The 15322-nt window shown below is 46.2% G+C and overlaps 1 protein-coding gene across 1 annotated transcript in view; it reads right to left on the reverse strand.

Moving 5' to 3' along the window:
• POLR2C (RNA polymerase II subunit C) overlaps nucleotides 1-14654 on the reverse strand; it is a 15954-nt gene extending 1300 nt beyond the window's left edge. The window contains exons 1-8 of the mRNA XM_029925037.1: nucleotides 14504-14654; nucleotides 14284-14333; nucleotides 11929-11997; nucleotides 11738-11790; nucleotides 1605-1733; nucleotides 1110-1161; nucleotides 717-885; nucleotides 496-570 (exon numbers count right to left, since the gene is read on the reverse strand). Coding sequence (XP_029780897.1) covers nucleotides 496-570; nucleotides 717-885; nucleotides 1110-1161; nucleotides 1605-1733; nucleotides 11738-11790; nucleotides 11929-11997; nucleotides 14284-14333; nucleotides 14504-14589 — 683 coding nt within the window. The 5' untranslated portion in view covers nucleotides 14590-14654. The remainder of the gene's footprint in view (nucleotides 1-495; nucleotides 571-716; nucleotides 886-1109; nucleotides 1162-1604; nucleotides 1734-11737; nucleotides 11791-11928; nucleotides 11998-14283; nucleotides 14334-14503) is intronic.
• Nucleotides 14655-15322: the final 668 nt, after the last annotated feature.

Raw genomic sequence — 15322 nt, forward strand, 5'->3', positions numbered from 1 at the left:
TCCATGACGCAGGCTGGCTCATCTGAGCATCAGCCTCAGGTCATGTGCTCCGTCTCCTGGGAGGCTCCAACCTCTTACTAATGGTGGGCCTGCAGCACATGATGGGACTCCACGGAGGCCACGACTAGCTCAAAAATCTACTGGGGAGGCCTCAGGACACTTCTCCGCACAGAGGAGAAAGTGGAACGTCCAGTTAGCAGTGGCTCATGCTCACTATCCGAAGTGCTATCTGGCTCTAGGCGGATCCTCTTCTCTGGGGAGTGCATATCACGAGTAGGAGCAGAGCGGCTGACCAGAGGGCCCCGCGTCCCTACAGTGACCACGGGGAGGATAATCTGCCCCAGGACAAGCACTGGTCACGGGTTCCGCAATGATCCTTCCTTCCTCAGCTCGAGGGCACTGGGACGTGAGGGAAGGGTCTCCTCACCTCAGACCTCACACCGGAACCATACACACTTACACACTTGGCCTTCAGGCACCGAACCAGGCTCTTACCTCTCTGGCTTGCCGTTGGGGTCGTAGGGAGCCTGTGACTCATCTTCATCCAGCTCGGAGTACTCGCTCTTTGGCCTGAGGTCAAATATAGGTCAGCACAGGGTTGTTAGAGCCACGCTTAGGGCCCTGGGTCCGCAGTGAGCCTGCCCCAACCCCAGTGACCAGGAGCCATTTCCACACCAAGCCGCCCTATATAGCCCTTACATCCAGTGAGAACATACCATTCCTCGGGCTTGGGGTACACTGTGTGCCGAAGGGCATTGTCGGGATCGTATTCAAAAGCCACCCCTGCGGTAGGGTTCCACTTGGCATGCTCCTTGCCAAAGCCCTTTTTGGCATAGGCTCGGAGTCTTAGCTCCTGGCCTTTCCTCAGCTTGACAATGAGGATGTCTGGGGGGAGATGTGAGAGTCAGCCAAGGGCCGGTAGAGACACGGTCCCCTCAGGTTTGACCTGGAAGACCACACAGTCAGGAAAACAGCTCAGAGGTCAGCTGACCAGGGAGCATGAGCCGTGTCTGGTCTCTGCCTCTGTGCTGGCCTGCAGGACAGGCCTGGCAGCTATCTGCATAGCACCCCCCCAACCCCGGCTCCACCCCCCTGTCCCGGTCCCTTACCGTCCTGCTCCACGTAGTCATTGGGGTCATTATCTCGGTTCCGGGAGGTCACCTGTAAGGAGCCCAAACAGAGGCATTTATTAGCTGCTTGCCTTGCCAGTCACCTCTTCCATCGACCATGTTCCAGCACCTGCCGACCGGGGCCGGGAGGCCGGGACTGAGGGGGCGAAGTGCACCTACTGGGATGAAGTGTGTGCTGGAGCTGGACTCCAGCCCCGACCCCACAGCCCGCTGATGGCCTTCTCAGTCAAAACAGGACCACAGCCTCCAACAGGGTCCTCGGGTGACAGAGGGCGGGCACACAGCACCGACAGTGCCCCTGTCCACCCTGGCTGGTGCCCAGAATTCTTAGCACGTTTAGGCACCAGGCTCAGTTGAAGGCAGAGGGTAACACAAGGGACATCAGCAGTTTGTAAGAAATCACCCTGGTCTGGCTCACTGGAGCCGCCAGGAGAACAAAGGTCCCGGGTAAGGAGGATGTGGAGAGACACTGACTGGAATGACCCGGGGGCTGTTGGAGATGAGGTCCCGGGATGTGACGTGCCGAGTCTGGTCTTCGTTGCACCGCACGTCAAGGGTGAACTCCACGGAGCACTCGGGGCAGAACTCTTCGCACGTGCAGTCCTGCGGCAGGAAGACGGGCAGGAGTGAGCCCACGATGAGGTGGCGAACGCCAACCCCCTGCTTCTAACACCCGGGTCCTTACGTTGCTTGATGTACAAGGGCCGCCCACAGGCCCCAGGCTTTGTGGGCCGCGTCAATCTGGTACCCAGTGTGGGCCCCTCCCAGCTTAGAGCCCACCTATGCCCGGTGGCACCTGTGTTCACTGTCCACCTCCAGCAGCTGCCAGGCCACCACGGGAGACATGCAGGACTCCCGCCCTGGCCCTGGGAGCGCCCGGCTTCAGACACACAGGCGGTAAGTCAGAGGATGAGGCTCTCAGCGTCCCATGAACTCCGTGAACTAGCTCGGGAATACGATCATCATTTAAAATAAAACGATCCAGCCAACAAAAAAGTACCTTTCACGTTCTAGATTACTAACCTTTTCTTTAAAAAACCAACCAAAAAAACCTTCCCATTACGGAAAATTTCACACATTCACAAGAGTGGAGCAAAGCAGAAGAGACTGCCACCGGGTACCATCACTCAGCCTCAATAATTACCAACAGTTCTTTAAGCAACGACTCTTGAAACAGTCCATTCCTATGTTAGGGACCATCCGCTAGTTTAACTTCAGACAAGAAGAGTTACTGCAATTAATCAAGCAAACCGTTCTCCCCCTCAAGCCAGTGAGGAAAATCTAACCGGCTTCTGAGGTTTCAGACAACAAGGAAGAACGAGAGGCCACACCTGGACAGTCTGCGGTCACACACAGGTGAGGCGGGCAGACCTCCTAAGCCCTAATCAGAAATATCAAATGGCTGGGCGCCTGAGTAGCTCGGTCAGTTAAGCATCCGTGGTTTTTTTTTTTTTTTAATTTTTTAAATGTCTTTATTTTGAGAAAGAGCAGAGAGCAAGTGGGGGGGTTGCTGAGAGAGAGGGAGACACAGAATCTGAGCAGGCTTCAGGCTCTGAGCTGTCAGCACAGAGCCCGACATGGGACTCGAACCCACAGATCATGAGATCATGAGATCATGACCTGAACCGAAGTCGGATGCTTAACTGACTGAGCCACCCAGGTACCCCTAGCATCCGATTCTTAATCTCAGCTCAGGTCATGATCTCAGTTCATGAGATTGAGCCCCGCGTTGGCTCTGTGCTGATAGAGCAGAGACTGCTTGGAATTCTCTCTCTCCCTCTCTCTCTCTCTCTCTCTGCTCCTCCCCTACCCACCTTCAAAAATAAATCAATAGAAGGGGAGTGCCTGGCTGACTCAATCAGTAGAGCATGCCCACTCTTGCTCTTGGAGTTCCAAGTTTGAGCCCCACATTAAGAGTAGAGATTACGTAAAACAAACAAAAAAACTACTAGAAAAATATGAAATAGAAGAATCAAAACGTCATGGAAAGTAAAAATATGAAAAAGTACACAACCTCAAAAAAAAATACATCGTCAAGGAGAGGGATCTGAGATTAAGAGCCTAAAGAAGTATACCAACCAAATGCATGCATGACTCTTGGCTGGATGACAGACAAAAAGAAAGGACATGTGGGGAACAAACAGGAAACTCTGAATATTTGAAATATTCAAAATATGACAAAATATGCTATATTCTTAAGCATGGTGGTATGGTTATGTAGGAAAATATCCTTAGTTTTAGGACAAGCATGCTAAAGTACTTAGGGGGAAAGTGTCAAGAGTATCTGCAACTTTCAAATGGTTCAACAAAAATAACATGGAGAGGAGAAACAAAGCAGATGTCGTGAAATATTAACTGGTAACTGAAGCTGAAAGTAAATGGCTGTTTATTTGATTTTTATAACTTTCCTGAAGACTTTCAGAAAAAAAAAGGGGGGAGCAGGGACCATAACATCTTTGTTCAGCAAATACTAGAAAAAACTTAATGGATGAACTGCTAGGTCATGGGGCATGCATACCTTTACCCAAGGCACTGCCAAACTGCTCTTCAACTGGTTGTACAAATGCCCCCACCAATATCTGTGATGTTTCATTTCTTACAAACAAAAATCTGGAGACATGAAGCAAATATTGCAAAATGTTGGAATACGACGAATTGTTTGATGGGAGCAAGAGTCCTGGTTGGATTATCTGCACACTTTTCTGTGTAAACGTCGCTTTTAAAAATCCAGATTTAGGCCAACATGGCAGAGAAGTAGGGGGTTGGTACTTCCTACATCTCTCAAACAAAGAGGGCTGAAGCCAAAGGACTTTGAACCCCAGGAGTCTGGGGGGAAAAGGGACAGAGTCCACCAAGGAGAAAACGGGAAAACCGGACGGCTCCATAGGTGGGGGACTGTGAGTGGAACGGAGGGATCCCCGTCTGCGGGGAGACAGAGCGAAGAGAAAGAGCGGCTGGGGACGCGTAGGGCTGTATCCGGACAGGAGAAAGACCTCGGACCGGGACGGTGAGGGATCCCAGCACTAACTGCAGGCTTCCTCCAGACTGCGCCGGCTGCCCTGTTCGCACATGTGGGGAGGAGGGGAGCCAGCCCTGGGCTCGGTGGTAGGTCAGGGGTGCGGTCCACAGCGGGAGAAACCGGTCCCCTCCCCTGAAGTGCTGCAGGACAGCCGGGGGACCATGTGCACGGAGCAGTTTAAATCCCAGCTAAGCGCAGGGTACAAGAGACGGCGGAGTGAGACAGACTGCCGTGACTGTGCCCGTGACACACTGAGGATGGATCCAAAGAAGCGATTTGGGACACCTGGTCCGTGAAGAAGGGACTGGGGGGTCGCCACTTTTCTCTCCACAACCACCAAGGTGGGGGCCACAGGGATAAGTCCTCTGGGCCCACAGTGGAGGCGGGATGGGCCTACACCAAGCCACGCCCCTCTGCCAGCCAGTCCCTTATCTACGGGACCCGGCCCCCTCCGGGCCAGCACTGTGCACTGCCTGAATGAATTCTAGGTCACCTCCTGGTATTCAGATATATTCTCCCTTTCCTCCTGATCTCTTCCCTCCTCTAGGCTGCTTACTCTGGTTATTGGTTTGCTTAAACAGACATATTTAATCCATTCTCTTGGTCCATGTTCTACACCTCCTCATTTACCCTCCTTTCTCTCTGGAACAATCAGGCCATCTAGTTTCTCTGGGTAACTTTATTTTCATTTTTTCTTCCCCGCCTCCTTCCTTATTCTCCTTTCTCTCTCTCTAGATTAAGCCTTTTAGTCTCTCTTCCTGGTCAATATTCATTTTTTCTTTTACCCCTACTCCTGTCACTTCTCTTTGTATACTCTCGTCCATCAGCACCACCTCCACCCTGTCTCTACTTGTAGCTGGTGTTTCTGGATTTTCCATGTAGATTGTTTTTTGTTTTTGTTTGTTTGACTGTCTTATTTGTGTGTTTGCATGTTTTTGTTTCCTGTTTGTCTGTTTTCCTTTCCAGGGCTACTTCAAGGAACAAATCAAAGCACACCTGGTGGAGGGCCCAAAATATCACTACGAGTAGGGAAATAAATTAACCAAACTCACAACAACAGAGAGAAAGTAACACTCCCCAAAAACCACTTCCTGAATGGCCAGGCCCTGGACAGTGTCTGACCCCCTTTAACAGTGCTCACAGGTGCAGAGCACGTAACAAGCTTTTAAAACTTCTAAGGGACAGAAAACTAGCCAAAAGGATGAAACGGAAGACTTCTCCTCAAAAGAAATTCCAGGAAGAAGTGACAGCTAAAGAATTAGTCAAAACAGATATAAGCAATATAACTGAATAAGAATTTAGAATAATAGTCATAAAATTAATTGCTGGGCTTGAAAAGAGCCTAGAAGACAGTAGAGACTCCACTGCTACAGAGATCAAGGATCCTAAAAATAGTCATGATGAATTTAAAAATGCTATAAAAATGAGTTGCAAAATAAAAAATGGAGGCAGCCACAGTGTGGAGTGAAGAGGTAGAGCAGGGAATAGGTGAATTAGAAGACAAAATTATGTAAAAAAAAGGAAGCCACGAAAAAGAGATAAAATGATCCAGGATCACAAAAGGAGACTTAGAGAACTAAGTGAAGCAATCAAACAGAACAATATCCATATCACAGGAATTCCAGAAGAAGAAGAGAGAGAAAAAAAGGGCTGGAGGAGTACTTGAACAAATCATAGCTAAGAACTTCCCCAACAGGGGAAGGAAACAGTCATTGAAATCCATGAGGCACAGAGAACTCCCCTCAGATGAAACTTGAATCAATCTTATGTACAACATATCACAGTGAAACTGGCAAAATACAAGGATAAAGAGAGAATTCTGAAAGCAGCTAGGGATAAATGGCCCTTAACATACAAAGGTAGACTCATAAGGATAGTTAACAGACCTATGTACTGAAACTTGGCAGGCCAGAAAGGAATGGCAGGAAATCTTCAATGTGACGAACAGGAATAATATGCAGCCAAGAATCCTTTATCCAGCAAGCCTGTCATTCAGAATAGATGGAAAGATAAAGGTTTTCCCAAACAAAAACTGAAAGAGTTCACCACCACTAAACCAGCCCTACAAGAGATCCTAAGGGGGTCTATGTGAGTGAAATGTTTCAAGGAACACAAAATACCAGAGACATCACTACAGGCATGAAACCTACAGATAACGCAATGACTCTAATCCCCTATTTTCAATAACACTGAAGATAAATGGACTAAATGCTCCAATCAAAAGACATATGGCATCAGAATAAATTAAAAAACAACAACAACAACAAGACCCATCTATTTGCTGTCTACAAGAGACTCATTTTAGACCTGAGGACACCTTCAGACTGTAAGTGAGAGGATGGAGAACTATCTATCATGCTACTGGAAGTCAAAAGAAAGCTGGAGTAGCCATACTTACATCAGACAAACTAAACTTTAAGTTAAAGGCTATAACAAGAGAAGAAGGAGGATATTATATAATAATTACAGGGTCTAACCATTAGGAAGAACTAACAATTATAAATGTCTATGCACCGAATTCAGAAGCACCCAAATATATAAAACAATTAATCACAAACAGGCAATCTTATTGATAAGAATGTGCTAACTGCAGGGGACTTTAACACTCCACTTACAGCAATGGACAGATCAACTAGACAGAGAACCAGTAAAGAAACAATGGCCCTGAATAACACATTGGACCAGGTGGACTTGACAGATATATTTAGAACTCTACATCCCAAAGCAGTGGAATTCACTTCCTTCTCAAGTGCACAAGGTACACTCTTCAAGATAGATCACATACTGGGTCACGAAGCAGCCCTCAAGAAATATAAAAGAATTGAGATCATATTATGCACACTTTCAGATCACAGTGCTATGAAATGAACTCAACACAAGAAAAAATTTGGAAAACCTCCAAAAGCACGGAGATTAAAGAACATCCTATTAAAGAACAAATGGGTCAACCAGGCCATTAGAGAAATTTAAAAAAAATATATGGAAAACAAATGAGAATGAAAATAAAACAATCCAAACCCTTTGGGATGCAGTAAAGGCAGTACTAAGAGGAAAACACACCGCAATTCAGGCCTATCTCAAGAAACAAGAAAAATCCCAAATACAAAATCTAACAGCACACCTAACAGAACCAGAAGAAGAACAGAAAAGAAATCCCAAAGCCAGCAGAAGAAGAGAAATAATAAAGATCAGAGCAGAAATAATATAGAATCCAAAAAACAGTAGAAGAGATCAATGAAACCAAGAGTTGGTTTTTGTTTTGTTTTTTTTTTTAATAAACAAAATTGATAAACCTCTAGCCAGGCTTCTCCAAAAAGAAAAGAGCGCACCCAAATAGACAAAATCATGAATGAATATGGATCTATTACAACCAATCCCTCAGAAATACAAGCAATTATCAGAGAATACCATGAAAAATTGTATGCCAACAAACTGGACAACCTGGAAGAAATGGACAAATTCCTAAACACCCACATGCTACCAAAACGCAAATGGGAAGAAATAGAAAATTTGAACAGACCCATAACTAGTGAAGAAATCAAATCAGTTACCAAAAATCTACCAATAAATAAGAATCCTGGACCAGATGGTGTCCCTGGGGAATTCTACCAGACATTTAAAGCAAAGTTAATACCTATCCTTCTCAGGCTGTCCCAAATATAGAAATGGAAGGAAAACTTCCGGACTCATTCTATGAAGCCAGCATCACTTTGATTCCCAAAGCAGAGAGAGACCCAGCAAAAGAAGAGAACTACAGGCCAATATCCCTGATGAATATGGATGCAAAAATTCTCAACCAGATACTAGCAAATCAAATTCAACAGCATATAAAAAGAATTATTTACCATGATCAAGTGGGATTCATTCCTGGGTTGCAGGGCTGGTTCAATATTTGCAAAATCAATGTGATACATAACATTAACAACAAAAAATGTTAAGAACCATATGATCCTGTCAATAGATGCAGAAAAGCATTTGACAAAATACAGCATCCTTTCTTAATAAAAACCCTCAAGAAAGTCGGGCAGAAGGAAATACTTAAAATATAACATCATAAAAGCCATTAATGAAAAGCCCACAGCTAATATCGTCCTCAATGGGGAGAAACTGAGAGCCTTCCCCGACATCAGGAACACAGCAGGTGTGACCACTCTCACCACTGTTGTTTAACATAGTGCTGGAAGTCCTAGCATCAGCAGTGAGACGACAAAAGGAAATAAAAGGCATCAGAATTGGCAAAGATGAAGTCAAACTTTCACTTTTCACAGACGACACGATTCTCTACACGGAAAACCCAAAAAACTCCACCAAAAGGCCTTCCAGAACTGATCCTTGATTTCAGCAAAGTCTCAGGGTACAAAATAAATGTACCGAAATCGACTGCATATTTATACACCAATAATGAAGCAACAGGAAGAGAAACAAAGAAACTGATCCCAGTCACAATTGCACTAAGAACCATAAAATACCTAGGAATAAACCTAACTAAAGATGTAAAAGATCTGAATGCTGAAAACTACAGAAAGCTTATGAAGGAAATTGAAGACACAAAAAAATGGAAAAACATTCCATGCTCACGGATCAGAAGAATATTTGTTAAAATGTCATTACTACCAAGGGGCACCTGGGTGGCTCAGTTGGGTTGGTGTCCAGCCTTGGCTCAGGTCATGATCTCATGGTTTGTGAGTTCAAGCCCTGCATTGGGCTCTGTGCTGACAGTTCAGAACCTGGAGCCTACTTCAGATTCTGTGTCTCCTTCTCTCTCTGCCCCTCACCCACTTGTGCTCTCTGTCTCTCAAAAATAAATAAATTAAAAAAAAAAAAAGGAAGAAAGAAAGAAAAAAATGTCATTATTACCCAAAGCAATCTACACATTCAATGCAATCCCAATCAAAATTGCATCAGCATTCTTCTCAAAGCTAGAACAAACAATCCTGAAATTTGTATGGAACCAGAAAAGACCCTAAATAGCCAAAGTAATATTGAAGTAAAAAATCAAAACAGGAGGCATCACAATCCCAGACTTTAGCCTCTACTACAAAGTTGTCATCATCAAGACAGTATGGTATTGGCACAAAAACAGACACATGGACCAATGGAATAGAATAGAAAGCCCAGAACTGGACCCACAAATGTATGGCCAACTAATCTTTGCCAAAGCAGGAAAGAGTATCCAATGGAAAAAAGACTGCCTCTTTAACAGGTGGTGCTGGGAGAACTGGACAGCAACTTGCAGAAGAATGAAACTAGACCACTTTCTTACACCATACACAAAAATAAACTCAAAATGGATGAAGGACCTGAATGTGAGACAAGAAACCATCAAAACCCTAGAGGAGAAAGCAGGAAACAACTTCCCTGACCTCAGCCACAGCAATTTCTTACTCAACACATCCCCAAAGGCAAAGGATTTAAAAGTAAAAATGAACTATTGTGACTTCATCAAGATAAAAACTTTCTGCACTGCAAAGGAAACAATCAACAAAACTAAAAGGCAAATAGAAGGAATGGGAAAAGATAGTTGCAAATGACCTATCAGATTAAGGGCTAGTATCCAAAATCTATAAGGAGCTCACCAAACTCCACACCTAAAAAACAAATAATCCAGTGAAGAAATGGGCAGAAGACAGACACAGACACTTCTCCAAAGAGGACATCCAGATGGCCAACAGACACATGAAACGATGCTCAGCGTCACTCATCATCAGGAGAATACAAATCAAAACCAACCACACTGAGATACCACCTCACGCCAGTCAGAGCAGGTAAAATGAACATATCAGGAGACTTATAGATGCTGGCGAGGATGTGGAGAGATGGGCACCCTCCTACACTGTTGGTGGGAATGCAAACTGGTATAGCCTCTCTGGAAAACAGTGTGGCAGTTCCTCAACCAAAAAAAAAAAAAAAAAAAAAAAAAAAAAAAAAAAGAAAAAGAAAAACAAATAGAACTATCCTACGACCCAGCAGTAGCACTGCTAGGAATTTACCCAAGGGATACAAAAGTGCTGATGCATAGGGGCACATGCGCCCCAATGTTCACTGCAGCACTGTCAACAATAGCCAAATCATGCAAAGAGCCTAAATGTCCATCAATTGATGAGTGGATCAAGAAGATGTGGTGGTTTATATACACAATGGAGTACTACTTGGCCATGAGAAAGAGTGAAATCTGGCCATTTGTCAGCAATGTGGTTGGAACTGGAAGGTATAATGCTAAGTGAAATATATCAGAGAAAGACTGACACCATATGTTCTCACACATATGTAGATCTTGAGAAACTGAACAGAAGACCATGGGGAAGGGGAAGAAAAAAAGTTATAGAGAGGGAGGTAGGCAAACCATAAGAATACTGAGAACTGAGGGTTGATGGGGGCTGTGGGAGTGAGGCAAGTGGGTGATGGGCATTGAGGAGGGCACCTGTTGGGATGAGCACTGGGTGGTGTATGGAAACCAATTTGACAATAAATTAACATTTCCTAAAAAATATAGATTTATGGAGTATTATTTGGCAACCAAAAAGAATGAAATCTTGCCATTTGCAACTGTGTGGATGGAACTAGAAGGTATTATGCTAAGCAAAATTAGAGAAAGATAAATATATGACTTCACTCATATGAAGACTTTAAGATACAAAACAGATGAACATAAGGGAAGGGAAGCAAAAATAATACAAAAACAGGGAGGGGAACAAAAACATAAGAGACTCTTAAATATAGAAAACAAACAGGGTTACTGGAGGGATTGTTGGGGGGGAGTGGGCTAAATGGGTCAGGGGCATTAAGAAATCTACTCTTGAAACCACTGTTATACTATATGCTAATTCACTTGGGTGTAAACTTTACAAAATTAAGTAAATGAAAAATTTTAAAAATACAGATTCGTAACACATATCAAATTAGCCACACAAAAATGGCATGAGCTTGGGAATACTAAGAGGGTGGGCTGATTAAGGATCACCCAAAGCGGCCAAGAGGGAAGAGCCTCAAGCTGGTCTCCAACGCAGCCCTGGGGAAAGGATGCAGGGAACCTAATCCAGTCCTATGCCTCCCAAGTCCAAGTCCTGTTAACACATCACAGCAAGGACACACGGCCCTTGAGGAAGGGGCATGTTTAACGAGCACCACCTACAAGGGGTGAGGCACGTATCTGGCAGACACTAGCCTTCCCTCAGGTGCTGCTGGGGGGGGGACAATTTCCACTCCCTTTCCTTGTTCTCACCCCTACTTCTCTTTAACCCCTAACCTTCTTTTGGCTCCCTTCGGCCTCCTAGGCTCCTGTTACTGGGAAAAGACCCCCCCTGGAAAGCAGAGTCTGAACATATCAGACTCTGAAAAGGCAGAGCCTCCACTCTTCGGTATAAATGGGCACTCTGGTGTGCACCCCGTTTTATGTGGCCTGCATGAGAACTCCCTGATGCCCCTGGAGCCTGATTGTCTGAAGCCCGGTAGGACCACAGACCAGGGCTTGCTTGGGCCCTAAGGCAACATCTCCATGCTGTCTTTCTAAAAGCTGGAAGGAAAAGGTCAGGAAAACCCCTGAAAACTGAACCCCCCCCCCCACATTCCACCCTATCACACAGCTTACCCGTGAGTACTGCAGCTTGTCCACGATGTCGTCACTCGTGAGGGGGATTAGCCCTGGAAGAAACAGAAAAGCACTTTAAAGCAGTCCAAATGGCCAAGTCAAAAGGAGAACCTCTAAGTCCCCTTGGGAGCGAGGAGGCTCCCTCCTAGACACCAAGCACAGCCCCCTCCCTTCCATAACCCAGCACTCACCGAGCCTGTGAGCGATGAACTCATCATGAAGAACTGAAGAATTGGCATCTATTTGAACCCAGTCGATGGCTAAAGAAAATAAAGGAAGCAGACATGCAGTTCAGCCCCGAATTCACTTTAAGACCTCAAGCAGTGGCTCTCAGGATTTAAGAAGCACCTGATGCTTACTAAATTGCAGGGGCCTGGGCCAGGCTGCTAGAAACTGATTCCACAGCTCACGTGGGGGCTAGGAATCTGTATGTTAACAAGAGCCACATGCAGCATGCCCTCCGTCCCTAATCAGGCAGATTTAATGCAGAGGGTTTCCTGTCCCACACAAAAAATACTGGCTTAGGGAACAGCATGGCAGCGGAAACAGGTTCAAGCTAAATATTACTGTGAGAAGCATTTACATCTGCTATCCATGTCAACATCATGAACCCAAACCACTTGGGCACTTAAAAGTTAGGGAAAACTGGGGCCCGGGTGGCTCAGTCGGTTGAGTGTCTGACTTTGGCTCAGGTTATGATCTCATGTTTCATGAGTTCAAGCCCTGTGCTGGGTGCTCTGCTGACAGCTGAGCCTGGAGACTGCTTCAGATTCTATGTCTCCCTCTCTCGCTGCCCCTCCCCTGCTTGCACACCTTGTGCTCTCAAAAAAAAAAAAAAAAAAAAAAAGGGGGAATCTCACAGATGTAACAGACTTATAGTCCATATCTCATTTTATGATCCAATGACCAAATTATCCAATGTAACTCTTTATTATCATTCAATCAACATTTAAAGAATCCTTTAACGTGCACAGCATACATGCATGCTAAATATCAAACCCAGTTCCTACCAGTGATGAGCTAATAGAAGCGTAAGGACTGTATTCTCAAACACACTTGACTTAAACACATTCATTCATTCATAAATACACACGTGCAAACAAATTTCATACATCAAATGGCATTGAGTTCAATTACCAAACAAAGGGTGTGGACACTAGGAACAGAAGTCAGGAGAGGATCAGTTAGGACCCAATCTGTTTTGTCCTATACGTTCCATTGCTTCCCCAACCCAAGCCAATTAAGGACCATAAGCCAGGCTTTTCTGACTCCGGCTCCTTACTCCCTATAACCCCCTACTCCCACGTGTCCTTACCCTCTCCTGTGCAGGTTAAACTCCTTGAGCCTCCTACAAACCAAGCCTTGCCTGCTCTCCATGGTACACATACCAACACTTCCTCTCTGCAAGCTCTTCCCTCACAGAACTCTGCCCAGCCTAAAAACACTTGTCCTATTTTGCATTGTGTTTTATTCGTGTAAGTCTTGTATCTACCTCAAGCTTCACAAAATCCTTGGGCTGGGGTCCTCAGATGTCTTAACTTTTCTAGTCCTTGTGTGGCCCGGCATGTAGCAGGTGATCAGTAAGTATTATCTACAGAACTGAATCTGTGGGGAAAGTCAGGGCTGCATCATGAAGTACAACTCCCTCACTTTACTCATGATGAAACAGGCCCAGAGACACGGTTAGGGAGGAGGACCAGCACTCCAAGCTCTGAGTTGAAGAAGTGACTGGGAACTGCAGTGGTGCAAACTCCAATGTTCTCATTTACCAATCACACGACCTGCTTATCTCCTTAGGCGTCTGCACACTCATGTAGCAGCTGAATTACATTCCTTTCTCCAACCCAAACTTTGAGCTGACACTCAGGAAATATCTGCAGTACATTGGTAAGTGTGTAAAAGACCCGGAGCGAGGTGGCTGGAACCAGAGCAGATCCTCTTTCCTCTAAATGCCAGCAGCATCGTAGCCTCTACATCTGAACTGCGGATCCCAGGCTCCCCTGCGGTAGTGTCAGCTGCGGGCTCGCCTTTCCCCGGCAGCCTCCCTGTGTGCTCCACGAGGGCAAGAACGCCACACCACGCAGCTTTGCGTTCACAGTTCCTAGCACACTGCCTGGCACGTGCATGTCCCTTAAATGCGGCTGCTGGGACAGGTTCTTAAACAGACATCTACCGGTACTCAACACAGACATTTACCAGAGATTCCGTCACTTAATCCTTGCCACCACTCTGTAAGGACTGTTAACGTCCGAACGCTACAGAGAAATCCGCGGCACACAGTTGAAGAACTTGTCCAAGTTTCACAGGGGGCAGTAAGGGAAAACGGTATTCAAACTCAAATACGCAGACTCCCGAACCCATGCTCTTCACCAACCCACTCGTTAAGAGTGGACCGAAGGCCCAGGGAACGGGGTCTGACCAAATCTCCAGCACTATTGTCTTTTCAGAGCCCCCACTACCGGCCCAACCAGGCTCTGGGTGTGCGCGGGCAGTAGGCCGGAGGTGTGTGGCGACGCGGGTGGGCAACGACAGGTGGGCTCGCTTACCTATTATGGGCACCTCCGCGATGAAGACCCTCCGAATGGAGTTGGCCACCCTAAGGGATGAAAACCAAGCGGCGTGAGGGCGCCAAAGCACCGCCTCCGACGCCCCGCGCCCACGGTTCCCAAAGCAAAACTCCGCCACCGGGAGCCCGCTCAAGAAGGACACCCAGCCCCGAGGCCCCTGCGCCCCACAGCCGCCAGCCTCTTCCCTCATTTGCCTTACGCCAGGTCTGTGTTCTCGATGATGAACTTGACATTCTCGTCGGTGAGCTCCGTGATCCGCACAGTGGGCTGGTTGGCATACGGCATCCTGCGCAACCACCCGCCAGATCCTCGGATTTAGCTCCGCTGCGCCACCGCAGGTGCCGCCGCCGGAAGTGGGTCAGCGCGGCCCGCGCCGCTTCCGCACAGACGCGCTCACAGCGCCGCCTGCTGCTCGGAGGCCGCGCCGCTCGGAACCTGGCGTTTCACACCCCAACCTGCTTTAAGTGCACCAGGTTCAACCACCTTGCGGGGCGGATTTGACAAAACATGTGCGTGATTCAACAATAACAGTTCCAGGAATTCATACTGCCCAAATGCCTGCAGTTGTAAGCAAAGATACACGTACGCGGACGTTCACTACAGCACTATTTGTAATGGCAAAAGAACAAAACTAATTGTCCATGGACAAATATTCGAACAATATGAGATACCACCTAACACCTGTCAGAATGGCTAACATTAACAACTCAGGCAACAACAGGTGGTGGCAGGGGAACTCTCTTGCAGTACTGGTGGGAATGCAAACCACTGCAGCCACTCTGGAAAACAATATGGAGGTTCCTCAAAAAGTAAAAATAGAAGTACCCTACGACTCAGCAATTGCACTACTAGGCATTTATCCAGGGATACAGGTGTGCTGTTTCCAAGGGGCACATGCACCCCAATGTTTATAACAGCCTTATTGACAATAGCCAAAGTATGAAAAGAGCCCAAATGCCCATTGATGGATGAATGAATCAAGATGTGGTATATATATATATATATATATATATATATA

Source organism: Suricata suricatta, chromosome 16 (assembly GCF_006229205.1).
Source record: "Suricata suricatta isolate VVHF042 chromosome 16, meerkat_22Aug2017_6uvM2_HiC, whole genome shotgun sequence".
Taxonomy (NCBI): domain Eukaryota; kingdom Metazoa; phylum Chordata; class Mammalia; order Carnivora; family Herpestidae; genus Suricata; species Suricata suricatta.